At 30.5% G+C, this 22906-nt stretch overlaps 2 protein-coding genes across 2 annotated transcripts; both read right to left on the bottom strand.

The window, feature by feature from the left end:
- Positions 1-224: 224 nt before the first annotated feature.
- LOC145643140 (lupeol synthase-like) lies at positions 225-7002 on the bottom strand. The gene is made up of 18 exons (XM_081694297.1): positions 6781-7002; positions 6243-6428; positions 5575-5664; positions 5293-5490; positions 4483-4567; positions 4212-4378; positions 3945-4133; positions 3743-3856; positions 3527-3646; positions 3280-3402; positions 2473-2571; positions 2312-2368; positions 2143-2189; positions 1492-1635; positions 1192-1369; positions 973-1053; positions 574-657; positions 225-347 (listed from the first exon to the last, which is right to left on the bottom strand). The coding sequence occupies exons 1-18, from the start codon at positions 6976-6978 to the stop codon at positions 225-227; spliced, it is 2283 nt and encodes a 760-aa protein (XP_081550423.1). The 5' UTR covers positions 6979-7002.
- A 6344-nt stretch (positions 7003-13346) lies between these two features.
- LOC145556226 (beta-amyrin 28-monooxygenase-like) lies at positions 13347-15415 on the bottom strand. The gene is made up of 3 exons (XM_081617878.1): positions 14461-15415; positions 14153-14340; positions 13347-13693 (listed from the first exon to the last, which is right to left on the bottom strand). The coding sequence occupies exons 1-3, from the start codon at positions 15413-15415 to the stop codon at positions 13388-13390; spliced, it is 1449 nt and encodes a 482-aa protein (XP_081474004.1). The 3' UTR covers positions 13347-13387.
- Between the last annotated feature and the right edge of the window lie 7491 nt (positions 15416-22906).

The following is a 22906-nucleotide window of genomic DNA, read 5'->3' as shown; positions in this document are numbered from 1 at the left end:
ATATAAAAGGACTAGAAAAACTATATAAATGAGTTAGCTATTAAGCAATTTCACCACATACACAACAAACAACTATATTTCTTTTCCATCAACTCATAACTAACTAATCACTACATTACTAAAATTTAATTTAGCATTACAAATGAATGAATACATGAATTTGATCTCTGAGGTATAAATTGTTATATCCATCTCGAAGATCGATTAAGTCGGGAGCTTTGAGCTTATGATCTAATTGATTTTCTTGCTTGTAAATGACGATATTCTCCAAGAGCCCATATGGGGAAGATATTTCTATATGAAGAATAATTTAGGGTGCAAGTCTTCATGAATACTCCAGTGATTTCCTATTACAAATTGGCATTGTTATAGTTTCACATGCATGAAAAACACATGCATGAATCTAATTTGTAAACATAAAATTAAAACCCTACATAAGAATTTTATTTAAATTTGGGAATTCATATTGGAGAATATAATTTTTACTTAGTTTACATATCTTTTAATATACAAATTATCTTAGCATTTAGAAAATAAAAAATGATATTACGTAGTTTAGTTTTGCAAAATTACCTGTTGTGGAAAGTCTCCATCATCCATCTGTGAGTTTATTAAAACTCTTATTCCTCGTTCTATGGGAGTTGGATCTATATCACCCTGTTGTATTGGCAAAATAATATAAGTAAAAAGTTATGTTAAAATAATAACACAATTTTTATTGATAAAATAATTAATATTAAAAGTTTATATTAGAATGAGCGTTATGCTTTTTCTTTAGGAGTTGTGATATAAGAATGGACATAGTGATTTTATTTTACATTAGGTATACATTAGGAGATGTGACATTAAGTTTACTAGTCTAATAAGCCCAATATATGAGTACGCAAAGCAAGACTAGTTGTGTGTTATGAGTGTGATTAGTGGATGTCACAAAAATGACCAAGGTATAAGAAAGAAATTAAAAATACTCACAAATCCGGCTTTAATAAGGGACAACAATGCCCACGATGTTTGCACCAAATTCGACTTGTTCCCTTCTAAATTCGTGTAAACCTGTTTCATATATACCCAAATACGTCAATTGTTCAATAAAAAGATGATATTGTGAAATTAAATCATACATAATAATCCTCAAAATTTTATGCAACTTATTTTTATTTGATCAACAATAATTAAGAAAATTATTAGTACCTTGTTTGGACTAGAGAGGTAATTCTCCCCCCAACCACCATCAGGCAATTGCTTTGAGAGCAAAAAATGACAAGCCTTGCGCAATGCAAGGCTATTGTTGTAGTTCTTCCCAGAACATACTAATGCCTCAACTCCAAACCACGTTCCATATGTATAACAGATTCCCCAACAACCATACCTACACTCATTGATGAATAATTTTCGAAAATTTCGTTATTTTCTCAGGATTATTAATGTTGTTATTAAAAATTTTGAAACAAAAATAATAATCGATCGAGTAATAAATGAGAAATAACTTACCAAGAACCATCAGGGTTTTGTGTCTCTTCAACGTAGCGTATACCTTTAGCAATGCTCTTTTCTATTTCTTTCTTTCTATGTCCAGGGTATAGCTTCTTGAAGAGTGTTAAACCTTGGATTGCTGAAGAAGTGCACTCAACATACCTACATTAAAATTATGGAATGATTGTTAGTTGAATTTTAAAATAAAGACTAACATGTGTTGCATGTTTTATGTAGTGCTTTAGGATATACCCTCTAGTTTCTAAATCGTCCAATTACTAGAATGAGAGCTATGAAAAGGAGATATTGAACCCAAAAAATAAGTTTTTTTATTCACTAATTTTTCATATTTTAGTTCTATACTAAAATTGAGTAAACTTTTTTTAAAAAAATTAAATAAAATTAGTTACATACGTACTCACCTTATTTTTACCAATCTAAACTTGTATGAGTTAATTTTCCCTTGAACATATATATATATATATATATATATATATATATATATATATATATATATATATATATATATATATATATATATATATATATATATATATATATATATATATAGTTATCTAATTATATAAATTTGAATTACATAATTTTTCTAAATTTAAGTGTTACTCCATAAATTTAAATTTCATGAAGAAGATGGAATGTGGAACTTACTCTCTTTCGATAAGAACATCTTCAAAGAACTCTGTAGGATTGAAATTCTAAAAAAAATAAACAAAATGTTCTTATAAGAAATAAATCTTCCCAATATTGCTGCAAATGCTATAATACAATTACATACATTATATAAAATCATTTTATTATACTTATTTTTTTTATATACCTCAAGCCAACGAAAAGCTCTCTTGGGCTCCCAAGCAGGAAAACCACCATTTTCACTCTAAAAATGTACCAAAATATATCATTTTAATTAATTACAGTGGTAAAAATAGATGAAGAAAAGTAGATAAAAGTCATTAATTAAACAAATAATTAAACACTTACTTGAAGGGAAAGAATGACATTAAGAGCATCATACAAGCGTTCTGCTTCAATTTTTTCACCCACAACTTCGGAGGGATATCTTGAGAATAGAAGTGCAACCTATGAAATATTCAACACGTGACGAAGATGTTTAAGACCTTGTTCTGCTAACAATATTTCACTCATATAAGTTCAGATATGATACGTTTAGAAAAAATACATTTATTAATTTTTTTTATTTTTTTAATATTTTTTTTATTTTTATTTTTTTTGAGGAAATAAGAAAAGTAAGTTACGATACAATTTAATAACAGAGGTTTTTTAGAACGGCAAGCCACATGGTACGGCAGGAGTTACTTGTAAGGTGTTACTTGTATTTTAGGGTTACTTGTATGAGTTACTTGTATTCTAGGGTTACTTGTAAGGAGTTACTTGTATTATGAGGTTCCTTGTATCGTGGGGTTACTTGTATTCTATGTAACTCCTACAAATAACTCCAGACCAAAACTTCATACCAAACCAGTAATACCCTATAAGTAACCTCTGACCAAAACCAGTAGCACCCATACAAGTAATCCCAGAATACAAGTAACACTTACAAGTAACCCCTAACAAAACCAGTAACACTTTATAAGTAACCACTGACCAAAACCAGTAACCCCAGAATACAAGTAACACCTACAAGTAACCCCTGACCAAAACAGTAACACCCTACAAGTAACCCCTACCGCACCATGTGGCCAGCCGCATACAAAAATTTGTACTAATTTCAAATAAGGGATGTTTATATAGATTTAAGACTACTGTAAATTAACAAGTACACTATACCTTAAACCCTTCAGCAGTGCAATCAGAGACTTGCCAACCATGATCTTGTAGTGAAAAAGTCCATGCGCCTTTTGAAATATGTCTATACATCTCCTGGAAGTTTCCAGAAGGATTGTCTTTGACCTAATACACGCAGGTTGATCGAGTTTGTTTAATCAACTTTGTACCAAAATGATCATGGTGAGGGTCGAGGGAAGGTTATAACAGGAGCGTGCACACACACACACAAACAATAAAGATAATATACCTGGGAGGCTTTTAAAAAATAGTGTGCTTTCTTTAATGTAGGTGCATAATCTTGTGTAAGACCACTTGCAAATATTGCTTGGATTGCAAAGGCTGCATCCCACATTTGGGAACCAAAACTCTGTTTTTTTTTAACATAAACTTACATATTAGAAATCAATAGCTACTTTTGTTACTTGAATTTTTATGAAATTTTATTTTATTTGCCTATAATTACCTGCATTTTCATCCCATCTTCTGCAAGCCAGAAGTAATCTGGAATTCGCGCTAGATGTTTCTTGTATGCTTCAGAATTTGAATCTTCTACCCAACAAGAAAGCATACAAAGAACCTGTTACAAGTTTTATTTGGTAATATAAGTTATTATGTAACAACATTTTTTTTATTAGTAAATGTAATATAATGCAATGGTATAAAACCTTTTCCACACAACCAATGCAGAGGTATCTACTATTAATGTCCTCATAGTGTACATGTTCCATAGCGATCTTCATCGACTTCTCTCTCAATTTCGAGAAGGGCCAACGGTTGAGTACTGGCTCGACAAAGTTGTGAAGGAATCCCCATACCATGTCTTGTACTAGGGGATGAGGGTAGTAAAGGTCCTCCTACAAAACATTGGTTTTTTTAGTATGTTCACTTTCATATAGTATATAATCATATTATTGTAGGATATATATATTTACCTTAGCACAAGTGTTTCTAGCCTTGTTCCAATTTATTTCATTGTAAGGTTCATTGTAAAGCTCCCTTCTTAGTGACAGAATGAGTGGAGTTATTGGACCAACAAATCTCTTACCATAAAGATATGACATTGGCATATACACCAACCTACAGTAGCATAACAATTTCCCTGCAATTTTGACCATAATTTCCCTTAAATTAACTTTATTGAATTTAATTTAGTTCAAAAAAAAGATGTTGCACTAGAAAAATTAAGTTTAGCCAATTTGGAACCTGGATGCATAGGTGAAATCTCAGGGAGTAGCCAAAATTCTGGTGGCATTGGGTTGCACCCATCCCACTCGTACGCTCCAAGCACCTACATATAAAACGAGCTCATTTTATAAACAAACACTCTATGTACTCCCTTCGTTTTAATTTGATAGTCTCATTTTAACTTTTTTATAATCAAACTTTAAAAAATTTGACTAAACTCACATTAATATTAATATAAATATACAAAATATAATCATGTAAGATGAGTATTACATTTGGCTCAATGTGAAGATTTATAATATCAATTTTATAAAATTGACTCTTGAAAATTGCACAATATAAAATTAGGAATTCATGACAAAAACACGCGTAAATCAGTGTAATTAGTGTTTATATTTTTATGATTTCTAGGGTCTGTTCTCTTACGTTGAAATTTAGTTCAGTTCAGTTCAGTTCAGCTCCTAATTTCCTTCTCTTATAAAATATTCATTTCAGTTCAGTTCAGTTCAGTTCAGTTCAGCTCAGCTCAGCTCAGCTCAGTTCAGTTCAATTCAATTCAGTTCAGTTCAGTTCAGTTCAGCTCAATTCAGTCAATGAGAACATGCCCTTAATTTTTTACGATTTTCAAGTGTAAATTTAATGCTATGTATAAAATTTTCCATTTTTTAAAAGATAATTAAAGATACTGATGGTTAAAAATACATACTTCGTATTAAATTCCGAGCAAAGTCAAATTTTGACTATCAAATTGAAATAGAGATAATATTAATTATTTGTCTTATACATTATGAATTTTATTCATAAGTCTAATAATGACAAATGACTAACCGTGAGCCAAAATTTTCCCCAAGATGGGATGGCAGTGGCACCACCATGGTCAAGGATCCATTGACGAGCCCTTGCAACCGCGTTATCCTCACCATCATCGGGGCCTTCTCCGAGCAGCCTAAGGGCAATGTAGCTAATTACAGAACCAAACATTGTGCTATTGCCTTCTATGTGAAGTCCCCATCCTCCATCTTCATTCTGCCAATATTTTCCACATTTTGTAATGTAAGACTTAAGTTTATTTCACCAAATAAATGAGAGTTAAATTAGTTATGGTTGAACCTGGTGATTGTAGATGTAACGCTTGATTTCCTTTTGGTGTTCAGAAGATAAAATTGTATTTGTTGCTCCTGTAATGTGCAGGGCTATTACCTGAAATTTTGAAATATTACATTTTTGAGATGAGGTTGGTGATGAATCATATTAATATTGGCCATTTTAGTGTAACGGATGTAGATTAGTTAGTTTAACTTTTGAGGGTGACACGCAAGTTTTAGGATCGAATCTTATCTACATTATTGCCTTTATGACTGTCTCAACACCCAAAGAAACATGACAACCCTTTAAAATGTGCAAGAAATGATCTTTGAAAGTTTAACCTATTTTTTTAAGAAAGTAAATTTCCATGAATTTCACATAACAAAATTGTCATTCATTGATTATCCAAAAAAAAAATAACAATGCATTTTTTCAATGTGTTCAACAAGTTCATTCTTCCATTATTTATTTCTTTATTTTTAGTGAATACAATTGCACTTTAAAGCTTGACAATGTATAATTTGAACAAGTAATATATTTAACTATTTAAGAAAAAAATAAGCCTTAACAACACCAACTATAACTTGAGTACCGTGAATAGCACCCCTGTACGTAGTAGCCAAAACAACACCAACTTTTGTAATAAGCCAGGTGCAACATGTGTATAATAATAAATTAATGGTAAAACTTACAAGTGGAGGGAGGAAGAATAATGGGCCGGCAGATTCAGCGGGCCAGTGACCATCATGGGCCTGTATACTGGAGAAGAAATTGATGGATCTTTTGAGTGTTGTATCCATTGCTTCCTCTGTTATCTCCTCTGTTTCCTTCAATTTGATTCTTTGAGGTATTGGCAAACTTGTGTTTTCTTTTCTCAACTGTTCCAAGTATTTGTTCCCCATAATTTAGTTTGTACTAGGAATATATTAAACCATTTACTTGTACATATTTTGTTATTACAACAATATTACTTGTCAATGTTGTCATTTGTTTACCTTGCCAATTCCTCTAGATACAATAAAAATTATAACGAAAAAGTTGTGTGTAAAATCATGACTTTTAGGCGTGAGTTCCAACAAAATTATACTAGTACTTATTATTTTATCCCATTTAATTTTTATGTATATTAAAATCACGGTTAGAGCTTTTTAATATTTATTTGATAAAGGTTTCTATAATTTGTAGTAAGTGGTATATATGTACAAACTATAACAAAGGAAATGTATTAACCTGCATTCTCATTAAGAGATCAGAACTTTGCCTATTCTTGAACCGATTCCTCTTGAATTCCTCCCTAACCATCTCAACCTCAGCTTGTTCCTCCGGTGTTCCAGCCTCATGATCATACTCCCAATGTTGTCGACCTACGTGATCGTTTATGCTCACTAGCCATGGATCCTTTCCTTCTGCTATCTTTAGCTTCCACATTATTAAATTCTTGTTTCTTTGGGCAAGAAATGTAATTCTCTAGGTTTTTTTTTTTTTTTTAATTATTTTTTTTTTTATTAACAAACTTTTTCAAGAGAAAAAAGGGAGAAAATTAAGAAAATGGTGTTTTTGAAGAGGAGTTTTGCATGATTTTGCATGAGCTTCCTCTATCCTATTTATAATACTCGATTCAAATTTCAGAACAAAAATAATTAACTTATTATTGTGTATGATCTTTAATTATTCTTTGATGATTTTGGGCATGGAAATATATAATCTAGTGTCTAGTGACGTTGACTTATAATCTTATAGATCATGTACATATAAATACATAATATAATTGTTCATTAAAAAATTGAAATAGTTTTAGTATCCTCTATACATCAGAAAATATTGCAGTTAGCTAATTATAGTGTATTAGTGTATAATGACATATTTTTCCATTAGATTATAAGTTCAAACTATAATCTAATCTATAATATATTAATTTAAGATGTCAAAAGACTTGGATCATCGTTTTTTTCTAATTTGACCAAATCAACATATATCTGTATGTATAATCTTATACGTGGGTATAATTGTGAAAAGAACCTAAGTTTGACCTGTTTTTAAGTTCTTTACATTATTTTGAACTTTCAAAGTCTGTATCAGCTATAAGATTCTTTGTTAAATTGCATGTTTCAATAGTTGATACTCCCTTTGTTAGGGAAAATTCGACTTACAAAAGATAAGGTTAAGGAGATTCAACACTTAACCTCTTATAACAAGGAATACTACTTAACCATCTAAACCAATTACCAACCATGTTATGGGGCGTCGGCCAGGCTAAACACTAGTGAGATATAGTAAAGAAGGTATAAATAGTACAGTATTGGGTGGAGGAGTAAGTTAGTCAATCTTTTTGAATAAACTCAAAAAATTTAACAACAAAAGTTATAAATGTTGTTCAATTTAATGCTCCATGCGTTATTAGCACATGTATGTTCAATCTAGTCGAGTACTAAGAGAGTAAATCATAATTTTAAGTTAATCAATCTCAATTTTCGAACTATATATGTTTATAATTTGTACTCCCCCCGTCTTTTAATTAAATGTCTACTTCTCTTTATTATGTGATGAATAAAGACCAGAAAATAGGCATCTAATAAAGGGACGGAGGAAGTACTTATAATTGATAATTAATTACTTTTTTTTCTTTTTGTTGCTTATGCACTTATAACTACCTAAGTACCTTTTTTTTTTTTTTTTTTTTTTAGGCAACCTAAGTACCTATATTTAACATGTTTAAAGCTTGTAGAAGTTAATTTGAACTAGAATAAAAAATTAAAAAAAAAAAAAAAAAAAAAAACGCTTATAGCCACTTTGGCCGCGCCATATTTAGTTGTTATTGGTTTAAAATGGTTCCTTAAAACAAGTAACTTGCTTTGTTACTTATATTTACCTATATTTGACATGTTTAAAGATTGTAGAAGTTCACTTGAAAGAAATGGGAATACATATGGCCATATTAAGTTGATTTTGGTTTCAAATGGTCCTTATAACAAGTAACTTGCTTTGTTTTTGTAATTTCTTTGCCTAGACAATTAAAACTATCTATATTTGATATGTTTAAAGCTTGTAGAAGTTCATTTGAAAGAGAATGTAAAAAATGGGAATGTGTATAGCCGTTTAGACCATATTAGTTGATTTTGGTTCAAAATGGTCCTAAAAATAAATAGGTAACATGCTTTATGTTTGTAATTTCTTTGCTTAGCCACTTCTAACTACCTATATTTGACATGTTTAAATTAAGATTGTAGAAGTTCAATCATTTGAAAGAAAATGTAAAAAATAGGAATGCTTATAGTCATTTAAGCCTTAATTATTGTTTAATTTTCATTCCAAATTGCCCTTAAAATTAAACAAGTAACTTGCTTTGTTTTTGTAATTTCTTTGCTTAGACGCTTCTAACTACCTATTTTTGACATGTTTAAAGCTTTTAGAGGTTCATTTGAGGGAGAATGTGAACAGTTATAGCCATTTAGGCCAAATTTGGTTGATTTTGATTCAAAATGGTCTTTAAAACAAGTAACTTGTTTTCTTTTTGTAATTTCTATACCTAGGCACTTATAATTTCGGGTAATTGACATGTTTAAAGTTTTTCCAAGTTCGTTTGAAAGAGAATGAGAAAAAAATAAAATAAGGGAATGCATATAGCCATTTAGTAGGCCATAGTTGAGGGTTTTTTTTTTTTTTTCTTCGTATGCAACCATAGTTTGTGCTAGATTTTAATTTAAGCGATTTCACTTTAATTGCTTTTATAGGATGCCTTCCAAAAGAAGGTAGATGAGTGTAGAGGAAAAGGAATTGAGAAAATTTCAAATGTAATCTATTGGGAAACGGTCGGTGCTAGGAAGATAGGGGTATAGTAGTACCATGCCTCGGGACGACTTCAGTAAAAACCAACCTCTTATATTTTACAGTCACGATGATATGCCACATTTTAGCGACCGTTTGTCCGTCATTAAATACCAACCGATACATATTCAACTAGTTAATATCGATTGATTTGTAGACTGAAAATAACAACTGTAACACCTTCAGTCGGTAATCACCAGCTGTTTAAATTTCAGTCGATAAATGCCTAAAATCAATCGGTAAGTATGTAATTACCAGTCAAGGCTTTACTAGCTGATCTTTACATACTGAAATCAGTTGGTAAATATTTTAGACAAATGCTTTTTTTTGTTTTACCGAATGATTTATTGCAGGTCGAAAAAATGGTGTTTATTGTTGTATTCTTTTTATACAAATTGCAACAATTTGACAAAAACGTTATCACATTTTTAGTCTAAGGGCGTGTTCGACAATAATTTTTGAGTAGCTTTTAGTGGTTTGATTAATTCAAGCAATTACTTTAGTTAAAAACATGAGTGTTTGGTAATTTAGTCGTGAGATCGAGTATAGTTTAGTTAATTAAAAACATGGTGAAGCAACTAATGAAAACCCCTCTCCTCCTTCCTCTCTTCTAATCCCTAGCCTCCATTATTGATTTTTGAAGGGGCTTCTATTGGTTTTAACCGATGAAAAGCCCGAATCTTTTTCTTTATAAGATTTTTTAGGTTTTTAATAATGCCTCCTTCTTTTGGGAGTAACTTTTCTCCCTCAAAAGAAAGGGTTTCCAACCTCCTTTGAAAGAAAAGGTTTATCTCCTCTTTTCGAAGGAGAAATTTCTTAGTTCTGAATCCATGATATAAGATCTAATAAATTGTCATTATGTAATTTTCGTTGGTGAAAAATTATGAGAGATTGCAAAGGTTATCTAGTTTTCGAATACAGTCAGATGAATAAGAAGGAAAACATCCTCATGGCTATAAAAGATCGTCAGATTCCCTTTACAACAAGGCTATATTTTCCAGCGGTATGAGTGGAAGATATTCCACAATGCAAGATCTACTCGACAATTATTGTAGTTGTTATGAAGGAAATTTATATTTGCTTTATGTATTTAATTTGTTAGAGTTGAATCTCCTTTGTAGATGTCGTATGATTTTTTATTAATGAATTATTTTACTATTAAAAAAAAAAGTTAATATTACTAATGAGTGAAGATTGAAGGTAATTGTTATAATTTTCTTTTATATTTTTAGAGTTTTGCAGCTAATAGGTAGTCAACTGCTATTTTATCAATAATCACACTAGGGCATGTTCTCTTCAGATTATTTTTCAGTTCAGTTCAGCTCTAATAAGTTCAGTTCATTTCAGTTCAGTTCTTAATTTCCTTCTCTCATAAAATATCCCAGTTCAGTTCAGTTCTAATTCCTTTTCTCATAAAATGTTCAGTTCAGTTCAGCTCTAATAAGTTCAGTTTAGTTTAATTCAGTTCAATTCAATTCAATTCAGCTCAGTTCAGTCAATCAGAACTAACAGACCCTAAATTATATATCTTCACAACTAATAAATTTTGACAGCTAATCGTTACTCCCACAGCTAATAACTACTCAAAACTATCAGTCTATCACGGCTAACAGCTACATTGATCTACAACTACTTTTTGCTAAACATGACTAGTGTTGCAAATTTTTTAAAGTTGTGCATGGACAAATAAATCAATTAATGGGAAAGGGTAAGAGATATTCACCATCAAATACCGTAGTTGAGACTCTTGGAAGGATTTGACTTTATAACCTAACTCAAAATTAAAAGGTAAATCCCAAACTAATTAAGTACGATGATAAATATGATCTTTGGAGGAATCCAACAAAATAGGGAGATTTACAATTTATAATTTTTAAATATTGGGTATAGATTTTTATTTTTGCTTGCAATTCCCCTAATCTAAAGACCGAATAACGAAAACTAGCTTAACAAAAGCTAAGGTAAGATTTAGCTGATGTTCATTTTTGTGATTGAGATTAAGCACGATTATTGCATATAAAGGATTTCACAAAATTAAATCAATCAAAATGATTTCATGACGACGACATATATATGATTTAGAAATAACAAGTTACGTGCATCTTGTATTTGATTTTTAGTTGACTGTTGACTAATAATAATACAATATGTGAAATAACTAGCAATGGTTTTAAATAAAGAATGTTTACATTTTCCAATCGATCGAGCCTCAAGATATGTAGAAACTCATGTTGAGAGACTCATCCATCATAAGTTAAGTTTGTGACATTGGTCGGATTCGAATGTAGTCGGAGTTAAGCTTTCAGTAAATCGGATGGTCTTCCTAAAAGCAAATAATAAAAGTCTTCTTCTTTTCCTATATTATTATTTTTCTATTAAGGAATTGTAAGATAAAAAAATGGTCGGAAGCTTTTATTAATAATTTAAATCAAGACTCGCCAAGGTAATAGCTCCGCTGGGAAAGAATTTAATTATGCATATACTTTCTTTGTTTCATAATAATTACAATGCTTAGCTTGACCCTATTTGAAATTTGAATCATGCATGCTAAATTAATGTGTCCATACAAGTTGAAATTTAATTTAAGAATTCAAGTCGGTTATTTTGGATCAGGTCTATCCGATCAAGTTTTGACACCTCTAGATCCAGCTTGGCCCGTTAGAGACAATTAATCTCGATTTTAAGTGAGCAACATCATTCCTGGGTCTACTAACAAAATTATAACAGATCGAGTTCAATTTTAGCATTAATGAACAAAAATTCATTAGTTTTATTTATAAAGATGAGAGGGGAATATAGCATATACGCTACAAATGTATGGGAAAGAGTAAAGTAAGAGAAAGAGGCTCCACCTTCCTCAACCCAAAAAAAAAAAAAAACTATTAAAGTTTAAAGGGCCTGTTTTGATTTACTGAATTGAGATGAATTGAAGAAAATTAGGAACTGAACTGATTGGAGCTGAACTGAACTGAAATTAAGTTGAAGAGAGCATGCCCTAACTCTATCCAAAATTTAACCTTACGGTTGAAGTCCATTATTAGTTTTGTAATGTATTGCTTTCACGGATTAGATGAGAATCATGAGATCAATAAAAAGCAATTTTGTTGTTTCATTCTCTTTTGTGTATACGTATTTCATGTTTAGTTCTAATATGGTAAAGAGCTACAAGTTTGATCATGAGAAACTAATAAAGAATTATGAAGGGAAAAAAAAAGGAGAGAAAGAAGTTATTCACTGAAATTCTGTATGTATTTGATTGAGTAAACTTTGATTTCAGATAGTTTTTGTTTTGTATTTTTTTTTTGACACGGTAAATCATTGTAATTATATGACGAAAGGATGAAAATCATTGTACTGTAATTATATCATCATTATTGCAAATTTTTTTTATCTAGAACATTCTTCCTCGATATTCGTGGCTAAATTTGTGATGAATCAATTGAATTGATGCAATTGATGAATTTGATTTTTTGTATATTAATTCCCTGCTGAATTTGTGATGAATATCATAATATTTATGTTTAATTTGTAATCGATGTTGCAGTAATGAAGGATTAATGAATTTTTTTTATTAGTTGGAGAAGAAAGTAGAGTAGTATGCTTGCCTCTTATTTGTTACAAGTATCATATATTCATATTAAGCTATTGCAGCTATCTTAGGTGCACAAGAGTGCAGGTAAGAAGTTGCCTATGATCCAATTTAGCTAATAAATAAATTTATAATCTCGTCAAAAAAAACAAATAAATAAATTTATAAATATAAGAAGTATTTATTTTGTTTAGTAGTCCATGTAATTCTGTTAAGCCAATGTCCATGAAAAAAAAATATTGTTCATACATATAAGATGAACAATATATTAATTTACCAACTAAATTAAATTAGCACTTAGAGACACATCAAATGAATGATAAAACTAGTAGAAAGTTCATCTCAAACACATGATCACATTGTGTGATACACAAGAATAATCTATAAAAGTGTTTGCAATAACCACTAAGCTTCTTTGACCATCTACACTTTCACATTGTGTGGAATGAGACGAATAGGAAGCCCTTTTTCTGGCTTAGGAAAAGGATTAGCTATTATTTTTTCATCAAGAATTATTTTCTCAAATTTATATCTCTTCACCAAATTGTGCATAAATGCTAGTATCTCCAACCGTGCATACTCCTTGCCGGGACACATCCTTGGCCCTCCCCCAAATGGTACATATGTGTATGGTGCTGGCCCGCTTCTCTCGAACCGACTTGGGTCAAACTTATCTGGTTCCGTGAAATATTGTGGATTTCGATGAGTTGAGTAGGCACTCCAATATAGCTACATCCAACAAAGATAGAGGAGAAACTATTAAATCATACGTCATAGTGTTGAGAGTTTATACGTGTACAATATAAAATATGAGTTTTTTTCCCAATAAAATAGAAATACACACGCCAAAAAAAAAAAAAAAAAAAAAAAAAAAAAAAAAAAAAAAAAAAAAAAAAAGTTCATCGTGAGCTAGACCAGTGAAAATTTGTGGTAAAAAAAAACAAATTTGCCACACTTGTTAGGTAAAGCTACATGGGTCCGGGCCGTCCGGCCATACTCAAAAATGGTCTAATCAATGAAGGTGAGCCACATTTTCAAGAAAAATTCAAATTTATGCCTTAATACGTATGACCCGAACCTGTTCATTAGATCTAGAATGAACAAAGTGCACCATAGCACATCTTCAATTAACACTCTAAGGTAGATGTTACAACTTACAAGTGGTTAATTAAAATCTTATAAACATACCTTCCAACCCTTAGGAATGTTGAAACCAGCATACTTAAAGTCAGCCATAGCTTCTCTAAAAGCTCCTTGTAATGGAGGAATTAGTCTCATTACTTCACAAGCCACATTCCATGAGTACTTCATCTTCTGCATATCCTCCCATGTTAACAACTCCCCTGCCGTTTTCGATTTCGCAATCTCCATTTGCTCTGTACAACCCAAGAGAACAGATTAACAACATAATAAACCCCAATTTTCATGATCAAAAGATGCAATAGAAATTTTCATATATTTTTTTCCATGCATCATTTCTACTAGTATATACATACCTTCATAAACAGCATTATATACATGAGGAAGTTCAGCAAGGTATTTGACAATGAAGGTAATGACAATACTAGCAGTGTCATGTCCACCAATTAATAAACCCAGAATTTTATCTGCAATATCCATTTCATTCATATGTTTCCCATTTTCATCTGTTTTTGTTAGCATATGAGACAGTATATCTTGTGTTGGTGTTGCTTTATTATCTGCTAAATCAATCTTCCTTTGGTTAATGATCAATATGAGCTCCTTCCTAATAAACTCGGCGGCCTTAATCGCCTTGTTAAATGGTGTTCCAGGGAAATTAACTGGGATAGATATAACCCCGGAAACCAAGAGGCGAAATGGGTCAGCAAAACGAGCTACATGGGTAAGATCCTCGACACTAAGAAAAATGTGGCACGCGAGCCAAAAGGTATATCTTTTGGCTAATGGGAAAACAATGACGTCGTCTTTGTTTTCCCACCCAGAGGCAAAATGTCTCTGGGCGATGGTATCCATGATACCAACGTATCTTTGTAAGGCCTCGGCCTTTAGAAATTGAGGAAGGAGTTTCCTCATTTTCGTAGACTCCTCCCTAGAGTTAGTTTGGAGGGAACTAGGGAATACTTTGTTTACGGCCTCTGGCCACCAAGTTGTAACAAGCTTGTTCTCGTTTGAGAACAAGAACTTGTTACCCGTTGGGCCGCAAAAATAAGCCACAGGCTCCCCAAGAATGCTCGTCTTAAAGCATTCTTGGGAGTATTTGACCATACGGTCAAATACAAATTTCTCAGGATGGCCTTTCCATCCAGTGGACAAGAACTCTAGCGTCTCACCAACAAGAGGCCATCCCGTCTTTCCTGGAGGAAGGTTTGTCGAGGAGAAAAGGGATCGATGTTTATAGAAAAGGATTTGAAGTAAGAGCAAGACGAGGAGGAAAAATCCTAGGAAGAAGTAACAAAAGAAAAGTTCCATGTTGTTCTATAAGTACTTAATTATTGAATTTGTAAAAATTTGGATTTTTAACTATGAATGTTGAGAAATTAGAAGAAAAAAGAGGTTTATATAAGATTGTTTTGTAGGGAAAAAAATTGTATGGAGTCATTAGTTCACAAGATTGCGGTATCATTAGTCTAACTCAAAATCAATAACATGATGTACTTATATTAATTATATTGAAAATATATGGTGGTGTCATGAAAATCAAAGAAAATGTTGGGTTTGTTTTGTTTTCCCCCAAAATTTATTAATTGATTTAGTTACGTATAGCTGCATGAAATTCTTGGAATGTGAATATCTGATTTTGCATGTAGATCTAAATCCCAAAAATGAAAATCAAATATTTGTTATATGGTCTTTGATTTGGGTGGATTGTATAAAGACTAATTAATTATTGCTTAGTACGTACGTCTTACATTTTCATTTGGCATACTAGTCTACTTTGTTGGATTATTCAATTATTCTAATACACATATCTTACTCAATTATATGACATTTGCAATTCGTACTACCTAGTCAATCATAAGTTGAACTTAGAAAGTATGAAAATTAAAATACGAATAAAATCCCTAACAAAGTACTCATAGGCCTTGTTTGATAAATGACTTTTGGTTGGCTTTTTCATCGGCTTTTGGCTTTTGACTTTTTCTTTTGGTCAAACAACCAAAATATATGTTTGGTAGCTGAAAAGCCAGCTTTTTCGCCAAAAACAAAAAGCTAGTCTTACTAGCCTTTTGGTTTTGGCTTTTGGTTTTTCATTAAACAAATTATTTTTAATAATTAATAATTGATAAGTAATAACTAATAATTGATAATTAATAAGTAATAACTAATAATTGATAATTAATAACTAATAACTAATAGTTAATAACTAATAATTAATAACTAATAACTAATAACTAATAATTAATAATTAATAACAAATAACTAATAATTAAATTATTAATTAAAAATTAAAAATTATAATTAATAATTAACAATTAATAATAAATTATTAATTATTAATAATTGATAAATACTAATTAACAATTAATAATTAATAATTAACAGTTAATAATTAATAATTAATAATTAACAATTAATAATTAATAATTAATAATTAACAATTAATAATTACATTAATTAAATCCCTAGTAGAAAAAAAAACCCTAGCCTCTCTTTCCTCTCTTCTCTCTCTAAAACCCTAGCCTCCATTGTTGAATTTTGAAGGGGCTTCCATCGGATTTACCGGTGGAAAGCCCCAATCATTGTTTCTTTTGTACCTTTTCTCTTGCTTTAGGTTTATAATAATTCTTCCTCTTCTAGGAGGAATATTTCTCCCTCGAAAGACAGGGTTTTTCTTCCTCTTTAGGAGGATTTGGCTCCTTTGAAAGATCGGGTTTTTCACTACGTGAAAAAACGAATTTGGCACCGGTTCAAACCCAGCCTAAGGCACCGGTTTGAACCAGTGCCAATGTGGGGGGTGCCAAAAAGGGGTTTAAAAAGGCACCGGTTCAAACCGGTGCCAAAAGTTGAAATTGGCACCGGTTAACCGGTGCCAAAAAGTACCAAAAAATTTTATGATTCCTTTTTCGGCACCGGTTAACCGGTGCCAAAAGTGCCAACATAATAATTTTTTTTTTTTTTTTACTTAAAAATTAGATCTGTATTAATATTAATATAATCAAATCTGTTCATTATAATATTAATATATATAATAAAAAAAAATTACAGTATAGAGCAAAATAAATTACAACAGCTAGATCAAAATAAAAAAATTACACATATAAATAAATAAAAATTACAATATAAATAAAAAAAAAAAAAAAGAAAATCAGTTGATTCTTCGATTTAAGATCAATATACTTGCATGTTGATTCTTCAATTTAAGAACTAAATCCATATACCTGCACCAATTAAAACAACCAAAATGAATCGATTAACATGAATTAATTCAAAAACCCAGAAAATCGAAAAAAAAAAAAAAGAAAAGAATAACCCAAAAAATGAAAATGAAAATCAGTTCAAAAAAGAAAATGAATCGAAAAAAAAAAAAAAAAAAAAAAAAAAAAAAAAAAAAAAAACCAGAAAATCGAAAAAAAAAAAAAACAGTTCAAAAATCCAAAAAAAAACCCAGAAAATCGGAAAAAAAAGGAAAATAAACAAAATCAGTTCAAAAACGCATAACATCAATTACAACCCAGAAAATAAAACCCAGAAAATCAATTAAAACCCAGAACATCAATTAAACCCAGAAAATAAAAAATAAAAAAATTCGACAAAAAAACCCAGAAATTAAAAAAAAAATCGAATTAAAATAAGTTAAAAAATTGATTAACCAAACTAGAAAATCGAAAATCATTTTAAAAAAACAAATTTGAATCGATTAAAATAAAAAATAAATCAATAAAATAAATTTCTTCACTCTTTTGAGGGAGGATTTGCTTTTTTATTTCATGGATTGCTATAGAGTTGTTTCATGGGTAAAATTTTGTGCGGTATTGAAAAAGAGATTAATATTTCGACAACCATCAAACGAATCAGAGGGAAATTTCTGCACGGCTACAACAGATCGATAGACCCCCTCGCCGAAGAAGGTTGTAAATCACATCGATATAAAAGAGGGTATGAAGAATGTACAATTTGCAACAACGATCGTAGCTTTGATTACATAATGTTTTTATTTGATTCAATTATCATGTATTTGTTGGATCTAAATCTCTTTGTAGATGTCGTATTACTTATTTATGAATTAATTTTATTTCAAAAAAAAACAATTAATAATTAATAATTAATAATTAATAATTAATAATTAATAATTAATAATTAATAATTAATAATTAATAATTAATAATTAATAATTAATAATTAATAATTAATAATTAATAATTAATAATTAATAATTAATAATTAATAATTAATAATTAATAATTAATAATTAATAATTAATAATTAATAATTAATAATTAATAATTAATAATTAATAATTAATAATTAATAATTAATAATTAATAATTAATAATTAATAATTAATAATTAATAATTAATAATTAATAATTAATAATTAATAATTAATAATTAATAATTAATAATTAATAATTAATAATTAATAATTAATAATTAATAATTAATAATTAATAATTAATAATTAGTAATTAATAATTAATAATTAATAATTAATAATTAATAATTAATAATTAATAACTAGTAATTAATAACTAGTAATTAATAATTAATAATTAATAATTAATAATCAATAATTAGTAATCAGTAATTAATAACTAGTAATCAGTAATTAATAATCAATAATTAATAATCAATAATTAGTAATCAGTAACTAATAACTAGTAATATAATTAGCATTTAATTTTTAATAATTAATATTTAATAATTAATAATTAGTTGTTATTAATTAATATTTAATTACTATTATTAATTAGGAGTTAATGATTAATACTTAATAATTAATAATTAGTAATTAATATTTAATAATTAGTAATTAATAGATGATAATTATAGTTAATAATTAACCGTAATTAGTTATTATTAGTACTTAATAATTAATAGTTATAGTAGTAATTATTAACAATTGGTCAAAAAGCCACTACAAACAACCAATATTAACAGCCAGTCAAACAAGCCAGGTTAAACAGCCAACAACCAATTGTCAAACAAGGTCATAGTCATTGTAACACGAATGTATTTTAAAAAGTAATATTACATCATTATAGACAGAATTGTGGTTAAAAAAAATAGGAATGTACATGGATTGGACTCGAGTCAGGTTTGGATTTAGCCCATATTCTAACACATTTTCATGCGAACCAAATTACATCCAAATCGATAAGGTCTTAAAAATTTAAAACAACGGGTTAGTCGAGCTTATAAAGTTTTTTATCCTCAAATTGTTTCAATCCAATCATTATTTACTATCACATTAGTTAAATAATTAATCACTTACCATCACATAATGATATTCGAAAAAGGTTGGAGTGTTTTTCATAATCTATTCTCTGTTTAGCGATAATGACCTTCACTCAATAAATGAGTTGTTCGAGAAAACAATAACCTTCTAAGAGAACCAAGTTCAAACTTTTTTTTTTTTTTGGCTGGTGGAAAGTTTACTTTCGTGTTCATACTCTGCATGAATGACAGGGTAAAGTCATATCCCCTAATCAAAAGTAAATACCTAAATCCTCTAACTAAAGTAGATAGGGAAGTAGGGTCGATCTCCACAGGGAAACAAGTCTTTTTTACTCCTAATTAATTATTATAATCTAAATTATCTAAGTAACCAATATTTATATTTGAGTATGAAACTAAACTACAAAGAATAGGAATAGAGGGAAAACAGTATATAAAAGGATCTAGGGCATAGGTTCACCAATAAATAATACTCCACGGTAAAACATAGTAATCAATCATTGACATTGCATAAATAACATGATTAACAGGCTCTCGCAATTTACTAGATCTAAGTTCTTATTGAAAATAGCCTTTAATATCAAATTAACATCTGCTCGATTCATCAATTCAATATTGCCATACTTTTACAAGCCGCAATTGTAAAACGTTAAAACAATTCAATAAGAAATTATCATGCAATACCAATAATCAATAATAGTCAATCATCAATGCATCAATTAACCAGATTGTAAAGGGCTTTCGCTACGTATTACAATCACACAATTAATTTACCGGTATTAAGTCTCATCTCTCGAATCTCGACTTAACCATTTATAAATTAACTTGCCTATTGAAACTAGACCTAAACATTAATTCTCATCTCTCGAATCTTGAATCAATATTGTCAAACTCATGCATAAAAGATAGGCCTAATCTAGTCACAGAGCATTAAATCAATCAATAGGAAATTAATCTAGCATTGATAATTAACAACAATAAATTACCCCTTCATATTAATTATGGATCCCCACAAACCCTAGAAATAAAACTACTCACACATATAAAAAACTAAACTAATCAAAGCAATAAAATAAATCATGATGAAGGGAAATAAGATTAAGAGAAGAGAAATCTTTACCAAACTAATCTGTATTAATGGAAATAATCAAGAACAAGAGTTGAGAGAAGAGTTAAGAGTGAGAAAAGATCCTAAGTAGAGAGAGAAAGTCTAAGAAAGAAGATAATCTAATAATTCCGTACAAAAAACGTATTTAAACGTTTTCTAAAACAAGAATTAAAACTAAACTTAATCAGGTCTTCCAGAAACGCGCGCCCGATCGGGCGAGGGGCCGCCCGATCGGGCGCGCCTTTTTCTTCGCGTTCTTCCCAAGCAGCATCGCCCGATCGTGCTAGATGCTCGCACGATCGGGCGCGCCTTAGCATGCACAGCACTATGGTTTGTCGCGCCCGATCGGGCTAAAGGTTGCCCGATCGGGTCTTTGCTCCCCTTGAGGCTTGGACTTCGATTGGGATAGATTTCTCGGCCCAATCTGGGTTTCCTCTCGGGTCTCGAATACTTGGTCCAAATGCCTCGGGATCCCAATTACCAAGCCCTTAATCACCGGCTCTCACCGATCCTGGGCTCCAAAAGTGGTCGCGTCCTTCTAGCTTCCGAGTTGATCCATAAAGCCCGAGAAAATGCTCCAATAGTGCAATTTCCTGTAAAATACAACTAAAACTACGAAAACACTAGAACACACAAATTAGTAATAAAAGTGGCCCGAAAGAGCCAAAAACACTACTAATAACGACCAAGGGACGGGGGTAAAACACTATATAAAATGGACATATCAATGAACATGAACAAAAACATAAATAAGTACTTATATTACTTGGGTCAATTTATTTACATCCTTAGTTGCATGGATGCAATAAGGGTAATAAACTATTAACGAGTCACCTTTGAGACCGAAGCTCTATAAGATTGACTCGACTTCAACACTAGTTTCGGGCTCAACTCAAGCTCAATGCTTGTTGAACACGAGTTGAGTAAGATACCCTAAACATAAGCTCAGCATGACTCAATAATCAAATGCTCAATCTACTATCGAATTTACTCGTTTTGATCACATTAATTATTTTAATTGATAACTTAATTCCCTCAAATAAAGCCCTAAAATAACAATAGCCCAAGGCTTAGATGGCAATATATGATTTTAGGTTACAATTTATATATGAGAATAATATTGTTATGAAAAAAATTCAAGCTTGTTGATGTGTCCAATTTGTATAGTATTTTACCCCCGTCCCTTGGTCATAATTAGTAGTGTTTTTGGCTCTTTAGAGCCACTTTTATTACTAATTGGTGTTTTCTAGTTTTTTTGTAGTTTTGCTTAAGTTTTGTAGGAAATTGCACGTTTGGAGCGTTTTCCGGGTTTTTCATGGAGCAACTACAAACATTAGGAGGACACGACTATCTTTGAAGCTCAGGACCGGTTAGAGCCGGTGATTAAGGGCTCTGTTGGACTTAATGATTTTGATGATGACACAACCTCACTTACTTACAAACTAATAAGTGCTTGATTGTTTAAGTGTGTACTCAGTTACAAAGACTAGGAGAATGAAGTGTCTTGTAAAAATACCATGAGGAACAAGAAGGCTAGAAGCAGAGCTAGCCATAAAGAAGAGTTCCCTCACAGGAACTGGTGCTTCAGAAATGAAGACTGGAGAAGAGAAGGTTCCCTCAGGGAATAGAAGCTTCAGAGAAGAAGCCTCATCAGAGAAGAGAAGTTCCTCCCAAGGAACATAAGCCTCGGAGTAGAAGCTTCATCAGAGAACATGAAGACTAAATATATTTTTATATTTTAGGATTTATGTAAGTATAAGATATTAATTTGCACTCGAAAAATATGTGTGGAATTGGTCTAAAAAGATAAAATTGTGCATGCTAGTTTTTAGGAAAGTGGTTAAGTCTTTAACGATTATCTTTTATTTAACCAAAAAGATTTTATTTCTGATTTTCTAAAAATATCTTCTGCAAATAAAATCTCCCACGTTTTCTAAAAACTTGCGGCCTACTCCTCCATGATTTTCTTCAAGTCATGGTCTTGCACATTGAGGAGTTCATGTTCCCTTAATTTTAGGAACATGATCTTCTTAGTGGGTTGGAGTAGTGGCGTAATGGATTTGCTGCACAAAGAAGTTTTTCTTAAACGAATTTTGGTCTATAAATAGTTGTTGATTTCAGATGGAAAAACTCACCCTTGCTCACATAAGTTTTCAAGCTTTAAATCGAGTTAAGAGTCAAATTCCACACAAGTTCATTAGAGTGTTCTTAATGTTCTTATACTAGAGTTTGTTTATTTTTCGAGTTGTAATTTGGGGAATGGGGAAGTTCGAGTGAACGTTTGTGTATGAGAAAGAGAAGTGAGAAAGAGAAGATAAAGAGAAGAGAACAGAGAAGAGAGAACAGAGAAGTAAGAAGAGAGAAAGAGAAGAGAAGAGTAACAAGTTGAGTGACCTGTTCCTCAGGGTCTCAAGTGTGTAGAGGAACTTGAGTTTGAGTCGTTAGCCTGTAATAGG

Source organism: Chenopodium album, chromosome 8 (assembly GCF_948465745.1).
Source record: "Chenopodium album chromosome 8, dcCheAlbu1.1, whole genome shotgun sequence".
Taxonomy (NCBI): domain Eukaryota; kingdom Viridiplantae; phylum Streptophyta; class Magnoliopsida; order Caryophyllales; family Amaranthaceae; genus Chenopodium; species Chenopodium album.
This window is presented reverse-complemented; position numbering and strand designations above follow the sequence as displayed.